We start from the raw sequence: 22075 nt of genomic DNA, 5'->3' as shown, positions 1-22075 counted from the left end.
TATATTAATTTCTTTCTTATATTTTTTTTATCTTGCCTATAGTTTGGCTTTATTTAAAATGAAGCAGTATAGTATGTGATGAATATACCATCAATGCAACGTGTAGAATGAACGTGTAGACCACAGTTAGAACATAGCAGAATGAGTGCGCTGTCAATTCAGATTCAAATTACTTCTTTTTATTTGACTCCTATGGGGCCGATAAAATTGATATTATTATCTGGAGGTGTGAATTAAACAAGAAGAAGAAACACCGAAATACTCCACTGATTCATTTTCCATTATAGTGCAGACCACTCATAATGTAACCACCTATAGTGCAAGACTGGATAATGCAGTCCTTTCTGAGTTCCGTTTGCCCACCTAGAACTCGGTGTGTATGCATAGTCCTTATAGTGCCCCTGCACAAGGTGAACTGCCAGTTGTAATCTTGCGGTCCAATGAGGCAGTTTCTCAATGAGGTGCACTGGCCGAGGAGAGTGTGACATTGCCAGTGAGGAGGAGGAGGAGGCACAGAGTGAGCAAGCGAGGAATATACAAAAAAAGGAAAACCGCGGTGACAGCTGCGTTCTGTGGCTGTGCGGGGGTTGCCTTGGTGATGGAGAAACTTTTGCTCCAGCCACTTCACAGCAGCATGCGCTCCGCACCAAATGTGTGCTCATGGTAGCTCTTTGTTTGACTCTTCAGCTTGTGTGTGGAAAGTAAGTACAGTTGCTGACCGATTTCTTTCAGGTACAGATGGGGTTGCGAAAAATTTTGTGACACTTGAGACTGCTGGTGGCATTGGCCCGTTGTGATGCGCAGATATTGCGCACGCTACTTTGACTTGATGACGCTGTCAGTTTAAACAAGTCCTGAACCACTCTTCTGGCCTGATGAAAAAAGATACTCTATGGATAGCATATGCTGCTGTGAACACTTCAGCCAAGTTTTGCAGTCATGTGTGGTGCATGGAACTCGCAAGCAGAGTGCGAAGTCACCTTTATCTCAAAAGCTAGTTTTTCAACAGAAGCCTGCTCCTCACTATTTTTCTGTACGCTTTATTTCATTATATAGCAGATTCCCATACACGGCTGCTATTGGACAATAACTGACTGATGTCAATCAAGGAGGGTGTTTGGATCAGTACGCTTATCCTTCTGTTACTGTGTATATTTATTAATGAAGTTTAATAAGCAGGCTGAATCAAGCGAAAATCTCCTTTGAATTTCGATAATAATGACATATTAATGAAGTTTAATAAGCAGGCTGAATCAAGCGAAAATCTCCTTTGAATTTCGATAATAATGACATACTTCCGGAAGAAGCAGACTATCATCTGTGCATACTCGGCTGCGGCCGTCCTCATAGGAAATAAACTATGGCCACCCTGCTTATCGGGGTCATAGCTGTCAGGTCTCACTAATTTTTACTAGTTTTGGGCACTCAACTAGCCTCAAACCACGTGAAACTTAAGGTCAGACCACACGCATGCTTGCCAGTGCGCATTTACTTCTGGCCACTCCTGGTTAGATGCCTCGGCAGACTTCGCTTCGTATTGAGCTATTGATAGCACTTCAAAATGCGCAGTTTGGATGTGGCTACTATCCATTAGTCAAGCTGGTGCAGGACAATGCCAGTCTGCATCACGTAACACGGCCAGACTGGAACACATGTGCGCGAGAACGCACGCCATCCCTGTCGTGCACCATACAAACAATGCGCGTATGCACTGCAGTTGCATGTAGCTGGGGTCTGCTATGTAGCGTAGATACCGTAGCCCCCCAGTTGCCGAGGCGAGTCTGCTGGCTAAGCGCACTGCTACTCACTGAGGACAATCACGTTTTGCTTAAGTTTGGTGTGTCATAGGTAGCAAAATGGGAAGTAGTAGTGTCTGCGTAAACATGTGAAATCAAATTTGAGCTGCACACTATGGTGACGTACAGTAGGCAGACCATTGTGGCATGCCCCACTCCTCCGTAGCCTTTGAAGTGCAAGGCATTGAAGTAGCAGACGTACCGTGGAGTCGGTGTTTGATTGCCAATAACTCCAATTCTGCTGAATCCATTGAAGTACTTTTTGCGGCAAAGTATTTCTGAAATAGCCTGTTTTAACTTCAGATGCATTTCTCCACTCTGCTAAAATCTGGTTTAGGGCCCTTTTAAGCTGTGTTCCACAAATTCGACTCGGAGCGTTCTTTGTGTCCAGATGTGAGTTTATGCTGTTCCTGCCAGCACGTACAAACTTTTATGCTTGTTCACAGTGTTTGCCAGTTTACTGCCCATAAAACTAAAGTCTACCTCACATGCGCTGAGTGTGATCGCAAGCCCAATCTCGACGTAATCATCTACAAGTATGAATATATCAAGGGCAAGCTTCCCGCTATGGCATACCACCCGACACCCCTGCCAGCTAGGACTAACAGGTGCGCTTAGTTGGGAGTTGGCAACCAAGATTGCGGTTTGGTGCCAAGTCAATGAAGTGCTTTATGGTGGCTGTACGACACTAGGAAAGGGGAGGAACCACCTCAACAACAAACGTGAGGGCACAGGTGACACAGGTGGCATGGGCAATACTTGAAGGGTGGCAACTTCGTTTGTGACCGCCATGTTGTCGACATTGTCTGCACATGGATCATTCCACGAAATCGAACGAGATGCCGTACGGTGTAAGAAGTTTCAGTCGCCATTCTATTTTAGTTGTGTGAAGCTGGTGGCAGTATCGGGAGAAAGTCCAAGTAATCGAGCAGGTCTTGAAAAATTAGTTGACGACTTCCCTTCATTTTCTTTTCTTTGCTACTTTCCCTGCATTGTGTGATAACCGTGATTCCTTGGATGTTAACCTTTCAGAGTTTGTAAATTTAAATGAATACAAACATTCCGGTCATATGCTTCGATTCTCGGATACGCATGGGGCTTTGTCTACGTGTCTTGCACGGCTGCAGCCTTCGAAAAATGTTGTTTTTGTTATATTGCAGTATGGCTTATAGCGTGGATATGTACTACATTGGAAACTTATGTTATAAGTAGTCAGATTCCAACATTCTCCCAAATTGAACACGCACTCACTTTTTATGGGTTTGTAGTGGCAGCAGCATTGGCATAGCATGAATAAAATAGTAGACGTTTGCATCCCCAGTAGTGCAGGTGCTGCACCCAGCGCGTGCCAGCACTGGCAGAGTAAACCAAGTTTGAGACATCGCCGACTTGTCTTGTCTGCTGTCTTTGGAGGTCTACTGAGACCTGCGGGTTCACACTGTCACCCATCGCCACGTGTTCAAACTAAAAACGAATATATTAATGACATTACAGCTCCTAAAGAAAGTACAGTAGACTTCGACCCTGACGTGAGCAACGAAATTGGTTGAATGATCCAGTAGGTTGAATTAAACAAGATGCAGAAAAAACTTCACAACACACCGCTGACACTTTGGCAGTATTTGGCCTGATTCTAACACACCCCTGAAAGAAATGCTCCCTGCTTTCTATGAGTCCAAAGTAGAACATTAAGGTACAAATGACATCAAATATTATAAACAATGTAGAAGTCTAACATGCACCCGATTTTTCAGCAAGAAAAATAGGCAAAGTCTAATATGTGTTGCACCATAGCAGCCAGTTTTCTAAAGTCAACTTCGTCACACAGTTGTTTGCTGCAATTCATTAGTGTTATGCAGTAAACCATATAAATGCTGCAAACGTGGTTTTGGTTTTGTGTCTTATTGCACCGTGCAGGCAAATTAACGGCTAATTTTTCTTGAAAAAAAAGAAAGGTGCTTGTTAGAATCATGTAAATACCGTAATAAGGCATTGTGAGCTACCGTTATAGCTTGCAAATATTCCTAAGGCAGACCAAAAATAGTCATTTTTGATTGGAGTGCTTTTTTTTTAAGTATCTGTTCAATGTATTCACTGTATGCTAAGCTCTGCCAAGACAGACGCTGACACTGAAGGGGTTACTATTGGGGCTACCATAGGGATCAGGCAAATGTGGGCTGACTCGTCAAGTTTGAATTATACAGCGAAGGTCAAATTTAGGATTGAAATAACAAAAGCTTTGGCCCATAGCATGCATGGGTGCCTGCCGGAAACTTTGGTCGGGAACTTTAGTTGGCGTCACATTAACTGGAGTCGAATTAACGCAAGTGTATTGTATAAGTCTTAACACACGAAAAATGTATCACGCCCCTGACTCTGGCAATAAGAAAATGATAAAAACCAGCAAACTTCACCTTCACAGAACATAAATTTATTTACACTTTATGTCCATTGTCATCACTCTGAGACAGCACTTTCTAGCTGTCTATGAACTAAAACATGTCGTACTCTATCTGGTCCATGCACCTTTGTTATTCTGCATTTATCAGGTGTCTCCATAACTATCGCAAACAGGATGGTGGCCCATGCCTAGACTACCCTCTTTGCTAGTTCATTCAGCTATTCATGTAATTTTTTGGAATACCAAAAACACGTTGCATGAGTTGTTTGGCACTCGCTTAGCATGTAAAATTGCTCATTTTTTCAATGGGCTTTTGTAAGAAAAGACTGAAAGTGGCACGTCATCATTCTCATGCTCTGTGAGAACTCGTTCTTTTGCCATCTTGTGATGGCAGTGACTCTAGCTAGGCTGGTTCTGGTGGTAGGCTGTTGAAATTCCACAGATACCTTCGTTTTCTATCCGATGCACCATGCAAGCAACTTTGGACGTTTTCCTTGGGGTAAAAAAGGGCCACATTAGAATAGGGTAAACACTTTAATCAATCATTGTGGGCTACTGCTTTTGTTTGTAGATATTCCTATGGTAGGCTGAAAATAGTTGTTTTCGGCAGGAAAACAAAGATGTGTGTCCAGCACGTTCACTGGTCCCAGCACTGCCAAGATAGATGCTACTGTTGTTGGAGTCATCATTGGAGTCAGGTGGTTACGTGCAGGCCAGTCAAGGGCATTATCCGGCAATTGTCTAATTTCGGAATCAAATAGTGCAGTCCCAATGGCAGAATCGCAGCAACTTTTTCTGCTTTTTGGAGGAAGTGTGTTCCAATGGCAGAGCGAGGATGATTGAGAGAATATTTCGAGTGGCAATCACTCCATGGAGTAGTGGAAGCTGCTCCATAAAAATTGGTGAAGTGGAACTCTGTATGATGTAGTTCCTTCACGTGTGCATTTTTGTTTGTTTTCTGTTCACTGCGCTAGGTGGCGCCATGGTAGTAATCTTTTTCATGGCAATGGCAGATGTTGTGAACAACCCGTCACGGCATGCTTCACTGCTTTTGATGCTCGATAGTGACAGCTCCGACTTGAATTCTTCAAGTTCTGATACATGTGGCAAATCAGACACAGACAGCAACAATGGAGCCTCCACTTGCGAGTGGGCATTCGACAGGATGTTTCGACTGCCCGCAAAGAGACCCAAAGTAGTAGGTTTCGTTGACGTCATTGCTCAGCAGTACTTGGGCGATCAGGTGAAAAAAGATCTTAAGTGTTGTGCTTGGTGAGATATCCAAGTAAAGAAATTCTGATATCAAAACGCAAAACCAAGCATACAAATGGCACTGGAAGTGAACAACAGAAGCAGATGACCACACGAAGGGTATCCTATGCACGGTATCCTACAAGGACCACATGCAGGGTAACTCGGAATTTGGTAGAGGATTTCCACTTACTTTCTCACACTATGTGCTCCATTGGCATGCATTGTGTTCCAGTCGCGGAGTTGGAGGTGTTGCTCTGCTCCAGAAAGAGGAGCTCGCTCATGGAGTTGTTCGTCTGCTCTGACTCTGTCGTTGGAATTCACCAAATGTAATGATAGTTTGGGCCTATAGAAATGTATGGGTGCTGGCAGGGACCTTCAATTGGCAGTAAATTATACAAAAAATTGAATTTAGTTCAGTCAAATTAATGAGAGTCTGCTGCATGTTAAAAAATAAAGCATATGTAGCATAAAACAGTATTATTTACCCAGGGTTCTTACTCTGGTTAGCTCACAGTTGTTTTAAACTTTCCCGAAGTCATAAGTATATTTTAGAAGCACAACAAAACTTGGAATATTTGCAAACGTAGAATAATATAATGCAAACAAATAATATTCCAGAATGCAGCCCTTGCAAGGGCCTAGTAGGATGAACAGTCAAGGTGGGTGCAGTTTAATTAGCTTTGTTTTTCTTAATTAATTGGGCTAGGAATTCTTTTGAGCCTGTACTTTAATTAGTTTGAGGCTGGAAGCCACTGATAAAGGTCTCAAAGGCTAATTCTGATAGCAATCTGCCAGGTGTGTGTGCTGATAGTTTGCTGGGGAATGCAGTGATGTTCATTCAAGGTAACAGCTGAAAAATTTTAATGCTATCTTCTGGTGAACAATAATCAGGCTACATAACATTTTGAAGTTCTTCTAGCTAAACTACCAGCATACCAAGTGAATGTTCTGCTATAATGTTATTTTGAAGAATATGGAGTGCAGGGTTCGCACAGCCCCTTGAAATTCGTGAATATCCTTGATATTGACAGTATAAGTTCAAGGGCCCTTGAAACTACTTGAATACCCGTGAGCTCCTTGTAATCCTTGAAAATCCCGTGGGATTTGTTCCACCAGAGAAAATTAATGACGTACCTCCGCAAGTCACGCTGATTTTAAAGGCCCTTTCGCTTACGAATGCCCATGAAAACAAGCTGTGTTGACTGAAGGGGAACATCAGGAAGTTTCGGTTTTAAATCCCGCAGCCCCTACGTCGTCTGGCAACTAATATGCATCGGAAATCGAATCCAATCCAATGCGAGGCATATCGCTCAGTCGGTTATAGTGCCTAGAATATTGACGGCGAGGAGTTACGGAGTCGCCATCTATTGGAAGCGCCTCGCTGGCGTAATATGAGGGATCACGCGGCGCACTCCTCATAGGTTTTGCTGTCAGCGCTCACTGAAAACACCGAACGCCAGCTCTCCCGGACATTTCTGTAAGTACTTTTGAAACGAGAGAGGAGAATAATAATCTTGGGCAAACTGAAAGCACACAATCGTTTACAGACGCTATCTCTTTACCGAATACGTACAGTGAACGCCACTGCGCGCGGTCGCCGCGATGGAGTCTCCCGAACCGCCTTCTTGCGTGAAAGGTACAGGTAAACGCTGAGAGCAAACTATGTGAAATATGCTCTTATAGTGTTTGTATAACTAAATGGAGCGTAATAGAACGAAGCCTCAATGCAGCGATCGCGCAGATTCGCAGTGACCGACTGCGCGTCATCATGCTTGTCCGCGCACTGTTTCGCTTTCTCCGCGCGCGCGTTTTCACACCATGCCATGAGCTTTAGGCCGCAGAATATGAGCATTTGACAGTATACAAGCAGCCATTGTTGCGTGGGCGCTATCAGAGCTGTTCAAAAATAATTTCATTGTAGAGACTTCGATGCCTACGGGGACTGTTGTGCCATCGCGACGATTCAATCTTTTTTTCTTCTAAATTCTTTGACCTTTCAATATTATTTCTCGAGTTGCGTCGCACTGTATGTTTATCGGTGTTCTGAGCGTGCAATTTCCCGCTGCTCCTGTTTAGTATTCCAGTGCATTAATTCATAACACAAAGATCACCATATGCCATGCTTTCTTTAAATGTGCTTCTTACCGCTGCCTTTCCACTCCACTGAACTTGCCAGTATCTATATAGCATCGATAAGTTCATAGACCAAACCGGCGTCTCAGTGCCCGTTTTCAGAACATTGCAGACCGGGCGCCGTAGCAGAAATCTTTCTCGCGTCTGTGCTTGCTGCATACCCGAGTTGTAGCCGATGACTGTTTGCCAGTTTTATGTTTCGTGAGCCAAGCTTCACGCAGCTTCTTGTCCTGCGGCTACGTGTGACTGACACCGGCCTCCGTTACGTGCGTCCGGCCCTGCAGCACCGAGCAGTAGCCTACTATGTTGCGTGCCTTCAAAGGCAGCCACTACCTATTGTAGTGCTTTCAAGCATTGTAAAGGAGACACTCGAAGCGGGAAAATTTCGCCACTAAATGAGGACTGCAGCGTATGAGGGAATTTAAACTCGTTTTCAGCTCGCTTCGGCGCGCCCGAAGCAGCCGACGCGGCCGCTATGTCCTCGTGATCCCTCCTAGCACATCACGCCGACGGTGGCGCCAGCTTTTCCAGTGGTAGAGCTCGAGGCCAGTACTCCAGTGTACCGTCCACCGAGCGTCTGCAACGCGCGACGGTGGCACGGGCAGTGATGCCTGCCGCCGCGGGCCACCAGAAACCAGGCCACCAGGTTTAGCATGGTGCCACCATGCTAAACCGTGGCGCGTTCGACTCGCGTTCGCTTGCGATGCGTTGATTGCAATGCGTAGTACAGTTCGCGCCTTGCTGCCACTTTCGTTGCAGTGTTTTCTTCTTGTGAGTGGGTGTTTTGCGTCTATGTGTACACTCCTCTGTCTAAAGAAACTTTAAACAGGTCGCGAAATTGCGATTTCCCAGACAGAGACGTGCAAATAAACGGCTCCTCTCATTACCCAGCGCGTCCGCAGACCCCGAATGTATCGCGGATTGAGACAAGAACATGAAAGAGGCAGATCGCCGGGCAAATGGGGAGGCTCGCGTCGTGTCTCGCCTGAAGTCCGCCCGTGCCTCGGCATCGTCCGGCACAGTCTCGTAGAGCAGTGCACCAAGCGGACTGCGGCGGCAGGCATCACTCTTGGTGCTACCGCGACACCCGCGCTCGGTGCACTAGTAAGTGCTCTTTTAGGCACTATAGTTGGACCGTATGTTGGCCTCGTGCGCGCCATTTAAGTGAAGTTCGCGTTTGCGTTGTGTGTTTGCTTTGACAAGATGCCAGGCGGGAAGTGCAAGTTTCAGCCTGCATGGCTGCAACATACGGACTATCGTCACTGGGTGAGACCGGAACCAAGCGATCCTTATCGAGCAAAGTGCGCAATATGTCAGAAGACGGTCGACATTGCAGCGATGGGGGAATCTGCCTTGAAGAGCCACCAGAAAGGCGCGAAGCACCGATCCAAAACTGCAGCAGGTGAGGGCTGCTCAACCGTCGCAAGTTTCGTGCAAGCGGGAAATCTGACGTCTGCGGCTGCTTCTAAGCGTGAAACCACGGCAACTTCCTCTCGGGCTGTGACACTTGACGAAGACTGCAGAAAGCATGATTCCGTGATCGAAGCCGAGATATTGTGGACGATGAAAGTTGTGTCGTCACACTACTCCTACAGCTCCAGGGGATCCATTTCCCAGCTATTCCAAAAGATGTTTCCGGATAGCGAGGTCGCGAGAAGCTTCACTTGCTCTGAGAAAAAGTGCGCGTATGTCGCGTGCCATGGTCTGCGCCCATTTTTCACTTCGCAGGTACAACAAATGATGGAGAAGTCTGACAATTTTGTTGTGCTTTTTGACGAAACCTTGAATGGATACCTGCAAAGAAAACAACTTGATGTTCACGTCAGATTGTGGAACAACTGTGAGGTGACAACCAGATACCTGACTTCGACATTCATGGGTCACAGCACAGCGGACGACCTTATGCAGAAGTTGACGGAAACATTCGCGTCCTTTCCCGTGAGCAGGATTGTGCAGCTCTCGATGGATGGCCCGAATGTCAACTGGAGTCTTTTCAACAAGTTGCAGCAGCACATGAAGAATGACTTCCAAGTTCAGTGCTTGGATATTGGTTCATGTGGGTTGCACACAGTGCATAATGCTTACAAAGCAGGAATGCATGCGACGTGCTGGCCAGTTGACACCTTTCTGTCGAGCTTATTCTCACTCTTCCATGATGCACTGGCCTGCCATGAAGATTTTGTTGAAGAAACAAGGAGCAAGCTGTTTCCACTTCCTTTCGTACCCCACCGTTGGGTCGAGAACGTGCCAGACTGGAGAGAGCCCTGGCTATGCGGGAGCATTTGAGGCACTACACCGAAGCAGGGAGCGACCATAGGCTACCCTTGCCGAAATGTAGAGCGTATGAGAACGTCAGTGATTTTCTAAAGGACCAACTTGCACTTGCAAAACTGAACTTTTCCCTAAACTTGCAATGGTTGTGCAGCCTTTCTTGACTGTTTTTCAGAGTGATTCTCCGAAGACATTTTTTTTAGCGAAAGAGCTTGAAACTGTCTTGAGGAGCCTCCTTGCAAGGTTCATGAAGCGCTCGGTGTTGACAGAAACCACGAGCATCACGAAGCTGTTGCGAATTGATGTTCATGATACTGCCAATTACACGTCACTCGAGAAGGTGGACGTTGGACAAGTGGCTGAGAAGATCTTAAAAAGCGGAAAAGCGAGTACCAAGTGTGTTTTTGAATTTAGGGGTGAGTGTCGGAAGTTCATTGTGAACATGATCCTGAAAATTATGGAGAGAAGTCCTATTAGGTACCCTCTGGTTTGAGGGTTGTCATGTTTCGACCCCTGAGAGATGTCAAAGACAGAAATGTTCCTTGGGAAGCTGAAAGTTGTTCTTAACTGTTTAATTGACAGTAAGCTTCTTTCTGAGCACAAGAGCGATATTGTGTGTGCACAGTACATTAAGTTCTGCCAAGAAAAACGACATGAACTGCAAAACTATGAAAGAGACCAGGAACGCCTTGACGTTCTCTTTGTGCGCCTTTTGAAGCATGACCCAGCATTCTCGATGTTATGGGAAGTACTGAAGGTCCTTCTCTTGCTTAGCCATGGGCAGGCTTCAGTAGAAAGAGGTTTCAGTGTAAACAAGCAGATCGCGGTCGAAAATATGGCAGAGCTCTCGTATATCTCACAACGAGTCATCTGCGAGGCCGTGAAAACCCACGGTGGGCTGCTTAACGTTCCGCCGTCGAAAGAACTGAAGTCAGTGCGCCAAGCCAGACATAGGTATGCGTTATACATGGACGAACAGAAAAAGCAATCTGTAGCACAGCAGGTAACCTTGAAGAGAAAAGAACTCGAGCTAGAGCTACAGAGCATGCAAGAGAAGAAGACAAAGCTCCAAAAAACTCTTAAGTGCTTGCAGGAGTCAGCGGATCGCTTTTCGGAAGACGCCGAAGCAAAAAATGACCTGACTTGTCTTGTCAAGGCCAACAGTTTCCGTCGAACAGCCAAAGAAAAAGAAGCGGAGATAACAGCTCTTGAAAGAGAAATTAATAATGCGAAAATAGGGCTCCTTTTCTAAGTCATGTGAGGAAATAAAATTACGCTAACACTCCTTGAATTCTGCCTTTTTGCATCCTTGAAATCCTTGAAATGTCCTTGAATTTTCAGCCAAATATTGTGTACGAACCCTGGGAGTGATCAATAAACAGATATGGCAACAAATTAAAAGCTATTCAACACGGTGTAAGTACTGGAGGCAGGAATTTAAATAAACAAATGCTTATTGCTGGCAATGGGATGGCATTTTTGTTTATTTGCTTAAAAGGGAAAACAGAAACGTGAGTAGTGTCTTGTAAGCTTCTCACCCACTTACCAGTACAGTAAAATATTGGTCAACCCATGTTAATTTTTGAAAATTGCTTATTCATACCAGCCGTGTACTTCCAGCAGATGTGTGCATTGTTCTGCAGCATCAAATGCTCAATAAATTAGGGATATTTGCCGTGCAGTTATTAATTCAGACAATTCAGACACATTTGTGTCACAGAAACAGTACTAGTGTCCAACAGAAATTAACTAATGGAGTGCATGTTACTGCAATCTTTATCTTTTGGAGAGGAGCCACAAGAACACTTTCCATTCTTTTTCTTTCATGCATTCTTTTTTTTTTCACTGTATGTGTATGGGACTTGAGCATATAAAGCTGGGATAGGGAGTATGACAAGCAGCTGCCTCCATTAGCCTCCACACATTGCATGCAGTGTTGACGTAGCATGCAGCGTGTTAGTGTACTGCCTGTGACAATGACAAATTGAGTCTTAAGAAGTCAAGTGAGCTATCAAAAATTTGTAGGAATGTGATATGTGATCTCGATTTGCATGAAACACTACCACACTATGTGCTGTTCATTGCCATCATATCTTCCTATGTATATGACACCATGTTCAAATTTATTCGTCACTTCTTTTCAAATTTCTTTATAACATGGGCTCAGAGTCTTTGCAAAGCATGTTGCTAGATGATAATATGGAACTCTTGATTGTGCCTTGGCCTCTGTAGCTATCGCATACATATATTGAAGAGGATTGAAAAGTACTCCAATGCTGACAAAGTCGCCACTTCTTTGTGCCAAAGGACTTAGCTGCTGGCATACGTTTGGTACCTTAAAGGTCCTAGGTAGCCAATCCAGATCTGGACTATAATCAGAGAGTTTGTTTCTTATTTGCAAGCAATCTCACGTAGACTTTCTTGTCAGTAGCTGCCATGTCATGTTTGACTTCCGTGGCCCAAGCTTCAGACTTTTCAATTTAATTTACAAGTCTCTCAGCACCAAACAAATTGTTTGTGTAACATGCTTACAGAGTGGAGAAATCAAGCTCTTTGGTCGTGTTGAAGCTATGACCATCATAGAGTCACTTATGTTTGCCTGCATCTATTTTCAGATGACATTCCAATCCCAGAAGACAACATTGACAACCTGCCACTGCCAAATGATCCGGGCGTCCTGGGCATCATCAAAGAGGAAGGCGAGGAGACGGCGGGGGGTGCCATTGCAGGTGCCAAGGCCATGATGCATGGCCTGCCCAGCCTGCCTGGCATGCGCAAGCTTGTTAAAGGCATCACGCGCAAGGACTCCATCGACAAGGCTGCTGCTGCTGGCGCTGCTGCTGCTGCTGCTTCTGCTGCTGCTGCTGCTCAAGACGTGAAGACTGCCTTGTGAGTGTAGCCTCTTCCACAGGCAATAGCATAAGTGAACGAAATTCATTGAGCACTGACCAAGTACTTTTTATGCTAGTGCGCCTTTTGTGCATTCAAGCGCTTTTCTTCCTTCCTTCATTTAGATTTTTTATTTCCCGATTTATTATACCTTGAAAGGGAAAAAGAGTATCTGCAGCCGCTCTAGGGTGATTTATGTCCATTTTCTTGCTTTCATTTCACCAAAAAGGAGATTGAAAATCTGGCATTTCATAAATGGTGTGCGTTATTTGTGGGTGAGGGTCAGTATGTACTTAGGGGCACATGAGAGTTCTCATTTGGCACGTTGTAAACAGTACCTCTTTACAGGTACTGTGATGTTGCACAGACATTTAGGAGAGTTCAGTTATAGTGCAGGGGATGTTTGCCATGACCAATGCTGAGTGCCAGAACTCTGAATAAGCCACCTCCTATTAGTTAAACAGAACAGGAAGCAGGGCGCACTACTTAAACTGTTTTGATGCCTTTTTATTCCCCATGATATTTACAGTCAAGCCCACTTATAACATTTGCACATATAAGGATGTGTTGCGTTATAACAAGCAAATTTCAATCACACTTCAAATTTGAGACCCATTGCGTCTAGATATAAGGACCAATTTTTAAAGGATCGTATTAGAACAGCAGATGATTCATCTCCACTTGCAAGAAAACAAGGAGAGAGTAAGGGAGAAAGCGAACTTGTGCAGGTAGGGGGTAATTCAAGGAACCTCTTTGAAAGCTTCTGAAGCACTCAAACGGCCCAAGGTCATTTGCTCGATGGACGGGCTTCTTGAAGTACACAGAAGGAACAGCTCTGAGGATATAAAACTAATAATAATAATAATAATAATAATAAACTAGTGGGAAAGCACCCTCTCATGCCCACAGGTTGCGTCATTTCTTTTGCTTGGTCATTCAGTTCAGCATTGGTTCAATTATTGTATCACTGATCTTCTCACAGCAAAATGGGGTTAGAGACACTGCACCTCCCGCTATGCAGTGCTTTTACTCTTGCCCCAAATGTACCAAATTGTGCCAAATGAGATTAACCGTGCCACCTTGATAGAAAAAAAAAAAAACTGGATGTTGGACCAAAGTGTGCCAGAATTAGCAACTGTGCAAAATGTGTCTGGCTGCACTGGTCTGCAGATGTGCATAGCCCGCATGGCTAATGCGGCTTGATAAGTCGAACTTCCCATTACCTAGCCGTCACTCACCGATAATTCGGGTTCGACAACAACTGCCTAAAAGTGAATAATCTAGAGTCCGAAATAGTGGATTCATCAGAGAACGAGAGACTATTCCACAAGTAGTTCTCGGACACCTCTCAGGGATGCTTCCATGGAAGTTCGCCTGACTAGGTAGCGCCGCTGTCACACCACCAGCGACGGCATTCTCGATGCTGTGCCAGAATCAGTAACATCAGTTGACATGTCCAGTGCTAGTCTTGTGAAACGTCGCAAAAGTGAAAGTATCCCTGAAAGTGATTGCCCATAAAAAAAAGGCCCAAGTTTGTCAACGTTGTGCTGCGTGCACATACGCTGGCCTACGATTTAGTCAGTCCATATCTCCACCATCGTCATGTCGTTGCCACAGATAGATGAAAGTACAATCAATACATCAACAATGCTTCAACATAACAAGGCCACGATTTTGTAGCAATGTCTTTTCTGGCGCCGGTCCTTTTCGCACTTCGTCAGTAGTAAGAGTGGTGCTCCGCCTATGTTATCATTGGGATTAACGAACCGAGAACTGTGGATGATAAGGGTGCCATATAGAATTGAGCAGAAGGCATAACTACAAAATCGTGGTGCAGAAGTCGGCCATGCTACGATAGCTGAATGACGGTGGGTATTTTAGAAAGTCATTGTGTGGCACTTCCCTTACTTCATCACCGCCTTCATCGTTGTAGACATCCAAGATGGAGTCGGCGCTGCTTAACCAACTTGAAGTCACCACGACTGTGTCGCTTTTAACATGTGAGCTAAAAAAATGCTCGACGTGTAAAACCAACACCTCCGGATTCACACAAGAATGCAGCTTTAGAGTTACTTGTTCGAGCTCTCCTGTCCTACGGTTTAGGCGTGGTCGGTGCTGGATCAACTAAACTTTGCTCATTTCAGTTTCAAGGAGGTGCCAGCAGCATAGCTGACGACAATGCCGTGGCGATGCCAGTGACTTATTCAAGCCAAAATATTGCAATTTCTGTTCAACTCGGCAGTCAAATTGGCACACAGATATGCAATCAGAGCTCAAAAGGGCCTAGGATGTGTCCAGCAGTTGCCAATTATTTGCTCCAAGGCGCTCTAACATCTGGATTTAGGTGCTCGTGTCTGCTCCAAAATTAACATTTTGCTTCTCCAAAAATTGTTCCAAATCTCAATTCTTCAGTGGTACCACCGACCATGGCAATGCACTTGTCCATTTTCCATCTTCTGTTTGCTCAGTGTGGGTGACATTCATTGCAGATGGATATTGTGACAGTGCGCTTGTGAAAAAAGCAGCTGATGCTTTGATTAGGAAGCCATTCTGCAGCCGTCGAGAGCAGGCATTGCTGGTGGCATCACTTATTGCAGCAGGCTACTTAGACAAGCAACTGTACAGTCCGCAAGCACATTTGCCAACATGTCTGTTGAAAAAATGCTAGGTATTAGTAACACCTTTCATCACCCTATAGTAGCAAGAGCATGCATGTTCCCCGTTGCATTTATGAAAGGGCATGTGAACCTCCTGAACAATCTGAAAAAGGCTGAGGTACTGTAGCACAACAGAAAGCATCTTTCACTAAGTGGTTGTGTTTCACAACTTTTTCATGCTAATGTCAAGGCTTATGCAAATATGTTTTATGCTTACGAATATACTTTATCTAATAATATAATGTTTGGTATTTGCTTCAGTTCGAATTTCAGCATTCAGAATGAGTGGGTAGAGATTTGAAAACATGTGCCATTGTTAGTTTCGGTGAGCAAGTTGCGTGGCCCGTGTTGCCATGAAGCAGCTCATAGCCCAGACAAACCAAAGACATTTTTGGGCCTGATCGATTATTTGAACATCCCTATGGCACTGCCACCTTCTCTATTGAACCATTGTATAGCAGTGACTGAAGTTCGGGATGCCCTGTGGTGTCTCGCTCAACTTTTCAGGTGTGCACTCGATGTCAGAAACTGTCACCATTCAGATTGTCCCTTTACTCTTGCCTTTGTTGGTTTCTTAGCCACTCAGAATTCATCTCCATTGACTCTTCACCAAATCATAACTTTGGTTGTGGATGCCAGCAAAGCAGCACTGGTTAGTCCTAACAGTGAAGGCAGTATGGCTGTGATTATGCTGTGATGAAAATTCGCTGTTGGTTGACATGTTGGAGGGCAGCACATTGTTGCAAGAAGTTGGCCACCAATTGGTGATTGGGTCCTGAGCTTATGAGTATGGGCCAAACTGAGAGCCACGGAAGCAGTGTCCAGGCCTGTAGGCAACCAGCCGACAACTACATTCAAGTTTGTCTGTGCGCTTACTGGGTGAAATGGTTTAAGCTTGCACATGAACTGAATTTGTGCCTCACAGCCTAAACGTGCCACCATATCCACAGTGGCCTCTCAAAATTTCAAGTAGGCTGAACCACAACACTGAGCAAAAGTCTGTGGACAAATACTACTACTGGCATTCTAAAATATGCTGCATAAGTTGTGTCTGAGCATGAAAATAGCAAAATGGCAGCACTCTTAACATAATTGTTTCCCAAGATGAAGCTTTTCCCATCTTATCTTGGGCTCCACCCTCCAATTTCTTTCTTAGATTTGACAATTTCTAGCTGTTATGTCACGGTTTTATGAATACCACTACTACAAAAATACAACTACTAAAATACCACTACTAACCGAACTATTCGCTTCGAAATTATTCAACACTATTACTAAATGCTTCAAACAAAAATTGATTTCTCACAAGCGCAATTTTGTAATAAATATTTTCTCGTGTATCGACTGCTTTTTGCAGAGTGGCTGGGTTAGTTATAAGTGGGTTCTATTGTGTACATTCTCATGAATACCGAATGACAAGAATAGGCAAGCTTATCTTGACCAAGTAGAACTCTGCTCACAGGAAAGAAATCTTCATTCAAATAAAAATAGGTTGAATGGCATTCTCAACCAAAGCATTCTACCCTTACAGACTTATTGGGCTGCAACTTTGAGGAGGGTGAACGGATAAATTTGATGCTCTAGTTACTGTGCAATGAGCAATCGAATGATGTTTGATAGATGTAACATTAAGAGACTTCATAACAACAGCGTGGGCTAGAGAGCAAACATTGGTAGCTATTATTGTAGCAAAAATTCACCCACCAGACTGGATGTCTGTCAGCTGATATTGAAACATGTTGATGTAGAAAGGGCGTGAGCCAGACTATATGTTGCAGTTATGTGCGTGCACTTGGCTCAATTTGGCTGTCAATTTGCCAGCATAAAACAATTGGGAATATCAGTAAAGGGCAAGGCACACTTTCCAGTAGAAATTAGTTTAGGTTGACTGCTGTGCTAGCAGTGTAAATTCAGTAATGCTTGCTGTGGGCTACACAAAGTGTTGCTACAAAGTGCAGATTGTTATGGAGTTTGTGTGGCCGTTGCAGGTCCGCAGATTCCCATCGGACACATGAAACAATGTCAGGCCAGCAGTTCTTGGACCACGTGCCAACGAGTTTTGAGCATGCGTCAGACTCTCGGAAGAGCTCATCAAAGAGTAAGGAGACGGACAAAAGGGAGCAGGCAAGCACACGCTCTGGATCTGTATCACGAAACACTGCGACGAAAGAGACTGTGGACAAAAGTGGGAAGTCGGATCGAAAAGAGGCATCTCGGAAGGATGCGTCTGACAGGAGCAGCAAAACTGAACGGAAAGAACCTTTGGATGCTACTGGAAGAAGCAGGACAGAGCAGAATGGCGGCACTGTGGATTCCCAGGGCAAGGTCTTGGCAAAGAATGAAACACCAGAGTCACGCAATGGCATCGACAAGCACGATTTGTCCCACGACACAGTGGGATCCGCGGAACTTAAACATTTGGCCACAGCAGAGAACACGTCATACCCAACCAATTCGAGGAGTGAGGACAAGTCGCATCGAAGCACCCAGGTGTGAAGATACGTGCAGAAGTGACCACCTTGTCTGTTCTTAACAAGCTTACCAGTTGTGGTTTTCTTTGTTATCATCAATCTTTTTTTCTTCTGCCTGTGGAAACTGGCGACACTTAATAGTGCAGAGTGTGGGCATACAGTGTGCAGTGTGTCGTAGATGTGCTGCAGCAGCACAGCCTGTGTACTTACAGAGCCTTTTCATGCCACTTGCCTCTCTTTTCGCTTCGGAAATTTAAAGGAATTTCAAAGCAATACCTAAGCATTGTGCCATGGCTGTGACAAGTTTTACACTGCTTAAGTGGTAGACAGGGAAAAGATGTGTGCTTTAGGCAATGAGCAAGTTCGGTCCATCAACAGGAGTGCAGTTGCCTTCACTCTGAAACCTCTCGGTGCCAATGACAGCACCAACCCTGGTGGGTGCAAACATATTGCAATACAGGTGTTCCTTGTGATCTCGGCACACGCTGTTATATGTTGCACTTCAAGTGCACATCTCCTGTATTGTTTGTAAAACCTGTTAGAAGATTGTACGTACAGCTTTTATTGTGTTTTGTTCTTTTCCTAGAATCTGCACCATGTTATATGTACATACCTCTAGGGGTGACCTACAGTTTTGTTCCTCGAGCATGCGGAGGCTTGGAGTCAGACTCCACACTGTTTCCAAGTACTCTGCTGAGAGCACGAGCACCCTTGTTTTACTCACCAAAGCTAAACGTATAAACCCCATGTGTATATATGTAGTTCAAGTTGATGCACTTGGCTAGACACAGGACCCCAATAAATTAAGGGATCCACTGCCTTTTGCCGAATGTGCTGATTCGTAGAAAAACCGGCAACATGAAAGTTTTCCGAGTGCCTACATTGTTCCTTGCTCTCTCTGCGGCATCTAGATGTAGACTTAAGAAACCTGTTCCAAACAAGGCATCTGTGATTGATGTGTGTTGACTGCCCACCTTTCTTTTTTCCCTTCTTGTGACTGCTCTGCAGTGGCACATCTTTTGTTTTGCGAACTTGCTTATTCATTCCTTAGCTGAAATTGTCATGTTTGTGCTAGTGTGCGTGACGGCTTCGTGCAGTCGTTACTTTACTGTGAACACTGTACTGCCATTGATATAGACAAACTGGAAACACCTGTGGATAAAAGTTGCACCGTGCGTTTTTAGTACGAGCTCAACACAGTTCTCTTGCATAGGTGCTTGCAAAACACAAGGTCAGGCCCAAGGGTGTTTCAATTGTGCAGATTGGATGTGAGCAGAGTGTGCATTTTTTTATTAGGACTTCTCTGTGTGATCTTCACTTTGGTGCTGAAGCTCATGCGCTTTGTTTTTGTTTGGGCATTAATGGCTCATTCATTTTAGTTGGCAAAAGTAATGGCAGCCAGCCATGGTGCTTACAAGTACAATATGCATGAGAACTCTGTACGAGCCATTGCCTCATCAGATATCAGCACTTGAGAGGATGTGAGACGATGAGCAGTGTTTGAATTTTGTGGTTGTAAACTTGATGTCTCAGCTGAAAATGCATATCTATCCTTTAGTCCAACTATTGGTAAGTGTTTGTGACTAGCGTTGTATTTTGTCTTTCATTGCCTGGAACATTTGTGCAAGAAAATCGGGGACTCAAACTTGCTTACATGCCACAATTGCATTTTTTCCCCTAATTTTCAGCTTATTCTTGTGCTTAGTGATGGTGCTGCAGGTTTTTTGAAACACAACAGGCACGCATTCCAAATGCACCCGGTGTAGTTCTTTTATAGATTTTAAGCATTTTCTCAGTTGCGTTTCACATTTCGTTTTGTACTACCACATGGTGAAAAATAACGTCTAGTTCACGGGTGCTCAGCTGCCCTCTGCCCCTGCTGTCTAGCTGACGCTTTCTTTTCTTTGCCTCTTTTCTTTTTATTATCATAATTATTATATTTATTTTTGTAGTCTGGTCTCTACTGTAAACAATACCAACCTTGTCTGTTAGCTGTATTTAGGTATTCAATATGGGAGCTAGCATTATTTGAGATTCCTCGTAGACTATTGTAAGTGAAGCGAAATCTGGCTAATTTCTTCTGAATCGCACATCCTTCACACATTTGCTTGCCTTCAAGTGTGCAAGGGTGTAAGGAGTGATGATTTACAACTTTTCTTTCTTTGTCACTCGAGTCCTTGCTGCTAATGAGAGTGCTGAGCATTTCTTCAGGCCTGCGCTTGCTCTCTTGCATCCACATCTATACATCACAGGTACCATCTTGCGAAACGTGATAAACTGAGGCATGCAAGTTTTTATGCTAATCACCCTGTGTTTCACTGGTGCCACATGCTCGTTTCAGTTACTGTACAAATGTATCTTAAGGGATAAAAAATTTCAGGGCTGCCACTATCATCTCTACAAAGTCCAATAGCTTTTGCAGCCGTCTACTTTGAAGTAGTCTGCATGTGTGCATTCTCACTGGTTGCAATGTCTGCTCTTTTTGAAATATTGCCCTCCTTTGCCCAGTGGGTGGTTTTGACTACTGCCCGTAGGTCTACATCAATCACCTCGGTCATGCCTAAGGGGACCCGCTTCATGTTCAGCTTCACTTGGAGGAATTCTGAATAGTTGTAAAATATAGAATGTTACGAAAAGTGGTAACATAAGGCTCTGTCTAGTTCCCCTAAGTAAAGTTGAAGATTTGAGAAAAAAAAATGGAACATTCAATTAGAAGTATTGTTATCGTCTCAACACCTACACCAAACACCACTTTCACTGGGTACTGTAAAACCGACATTCCACTTGGTCTGGTGCAAACGCATGGGTGAAGACTACTCTGAACTAGATAGCTAACAGTAGGCTGAAGCTGAGATTTATTATAAATGGTAATGCCAGTCCTGAAAGTTCAGTGTCTCTTCTTACACCGCCTGCCACTTAGACAATGCTTAAGCTGGGTGTGGTGAGAGCTGTTGCTGCAATCTTGGGTGCCCTGCCATTGCAAGATGCTGAGGCTTGTTGCAGTCTCATGTCACAGATACGTCGATGAAGAACCACGGTGCACACCTGCTTCAGCCCTCTGCCGCTATACTTGTCGCTCCACTAGGCAAGTGTATTGTGCTCACTGTGTCATTTCCTTTGGGCCAGGTGGTCCTGTAATGGGGATCTCTTAGTGGTGAAGTTTCATGCAGTGGTTACTGGAGGGCAACCTGGCACTGTGTTTGTTCAAGCATCATAGGAATTGTGGGAGATACATTGGCTTTGATGAGAGAGAAAGTGTTTCTTGCTTTTCAGATAGTTATTCAAATGTTTATGATGCAGTGTGTTGCTTTGCAGCATGCAGCTTCTTGCAGAATTTTTAGTGATTTAAACTGATTCATTTGGTATTTGTATATCATTAAATTGGCATAATACTTTGCATACTTATAAAATGACATCAGAAATGGCTGTATTGTTTACAGCATTTTAAAATGAATTGCTTTTGGGAAGCTCTACAGGCAGCTGAATGGTAGCACTTCGGGCTTAAATTAATCTGTTTGCTGACTTAACAAACTTGTTGTGACATTAGCCTCAAAAACATCCACACAAATTGCAGAGATGTTTGAAGCCAGAACTATTACTGGAAAAATTGTGCGCACCACGCGCATAATTTGTGGGCTGGTTTTACTGCTGGATGTACTGCAGGAACTAGTTCGCTATTTCCCTCTAGTGATCCCTGTACGAAACTCTTTGGTTAGTTTTCATTGTTCCGCATGTGTTCTCAGACCATCGATAATCATCAAACACATAACAAAAGATGCGTGTAACACAGCACTGTTGTTTCCTTGGAGTCCCTTGAATGTTAGATTGGAGCTTAAATATCTGCCCTTGTTGATCACTGTCGGTATACGAAACTTGCTGAATATATGCATATATTGCGTTGGTATTACAGGAAGCAAGTGTATATAATTATAAATACATTATACGATAATAAATTGTTGGCAATGTTAACTTTGGATTCATGCTACGACTTTCACATAACCAAACATAATTGCTCCAGTTTGCTCTTATTTCTCTGCTTTTCTTCCTGGGCATCAAGCACTTGCTTTGCTCCTTTGCCAGGTAAGTAATGCCTCAGTGAACTGCGATTTCATTTTTCAATTACTGATGTTGAAAAAACGGTGTCTTTAGAGCGCAGCTGTTAGGCAGCCGTTCCTGCAGCGAGCGTCTGCGTTGTCTCTTAAC

The 22075-nt window shown here is 44.2% G+C and overlaps 1 protein-coding gene and 1 pseudogene across 1 annotated transcript in view; both read left to right on the top strand.

Annotated features, from left to right (window-relative positions):
- The window catches only part of Hyccin (PI4KA lipid kinase complex subunit hyccin), a 65340-nt gene extending 43501 nt beyond the window's left edge, over positions 1–21839 (top strand). Inside the window, exons 12-13 of the mRNA XM_075680791.1 lie at positions 12471–12744; positions 17390–21839. Coding sequence (XP_075536906.1) covers positions 12471–12744; positions 17390–17897 — 782 coding nt within the window. The 3' untranslated portion in view covers positions 17898–21839. The remainder of the gene's footprint in view (positions 1–12470; positions 12745–17389) is intronic.
- Positions 6098–11107, top strand: LOC142573329 (uncharacterized; annotated as a pseudogene).
- Positions 21840–22075: the final 236 nt, after the last annotated feature.

This window comes from Dermacentor variabilis, chromosome 2 (assembly GCF_050947875.1).
Source record: "Dermacentor variabilis isolate Ectoservices chromosome 2, ASM5094787v1, whole genome shotgun sequence".
NCBI lineage: Eukaryota > Metazoa > Arthropoda > Arachnida > Ixodida > Ixodidae > Dermacentor > Dermacentor variabilis.
Note: the sequence above shows the minus strand (reverse complement) of the source record. Positions and strands in the feature narration are given on the sequence as shown.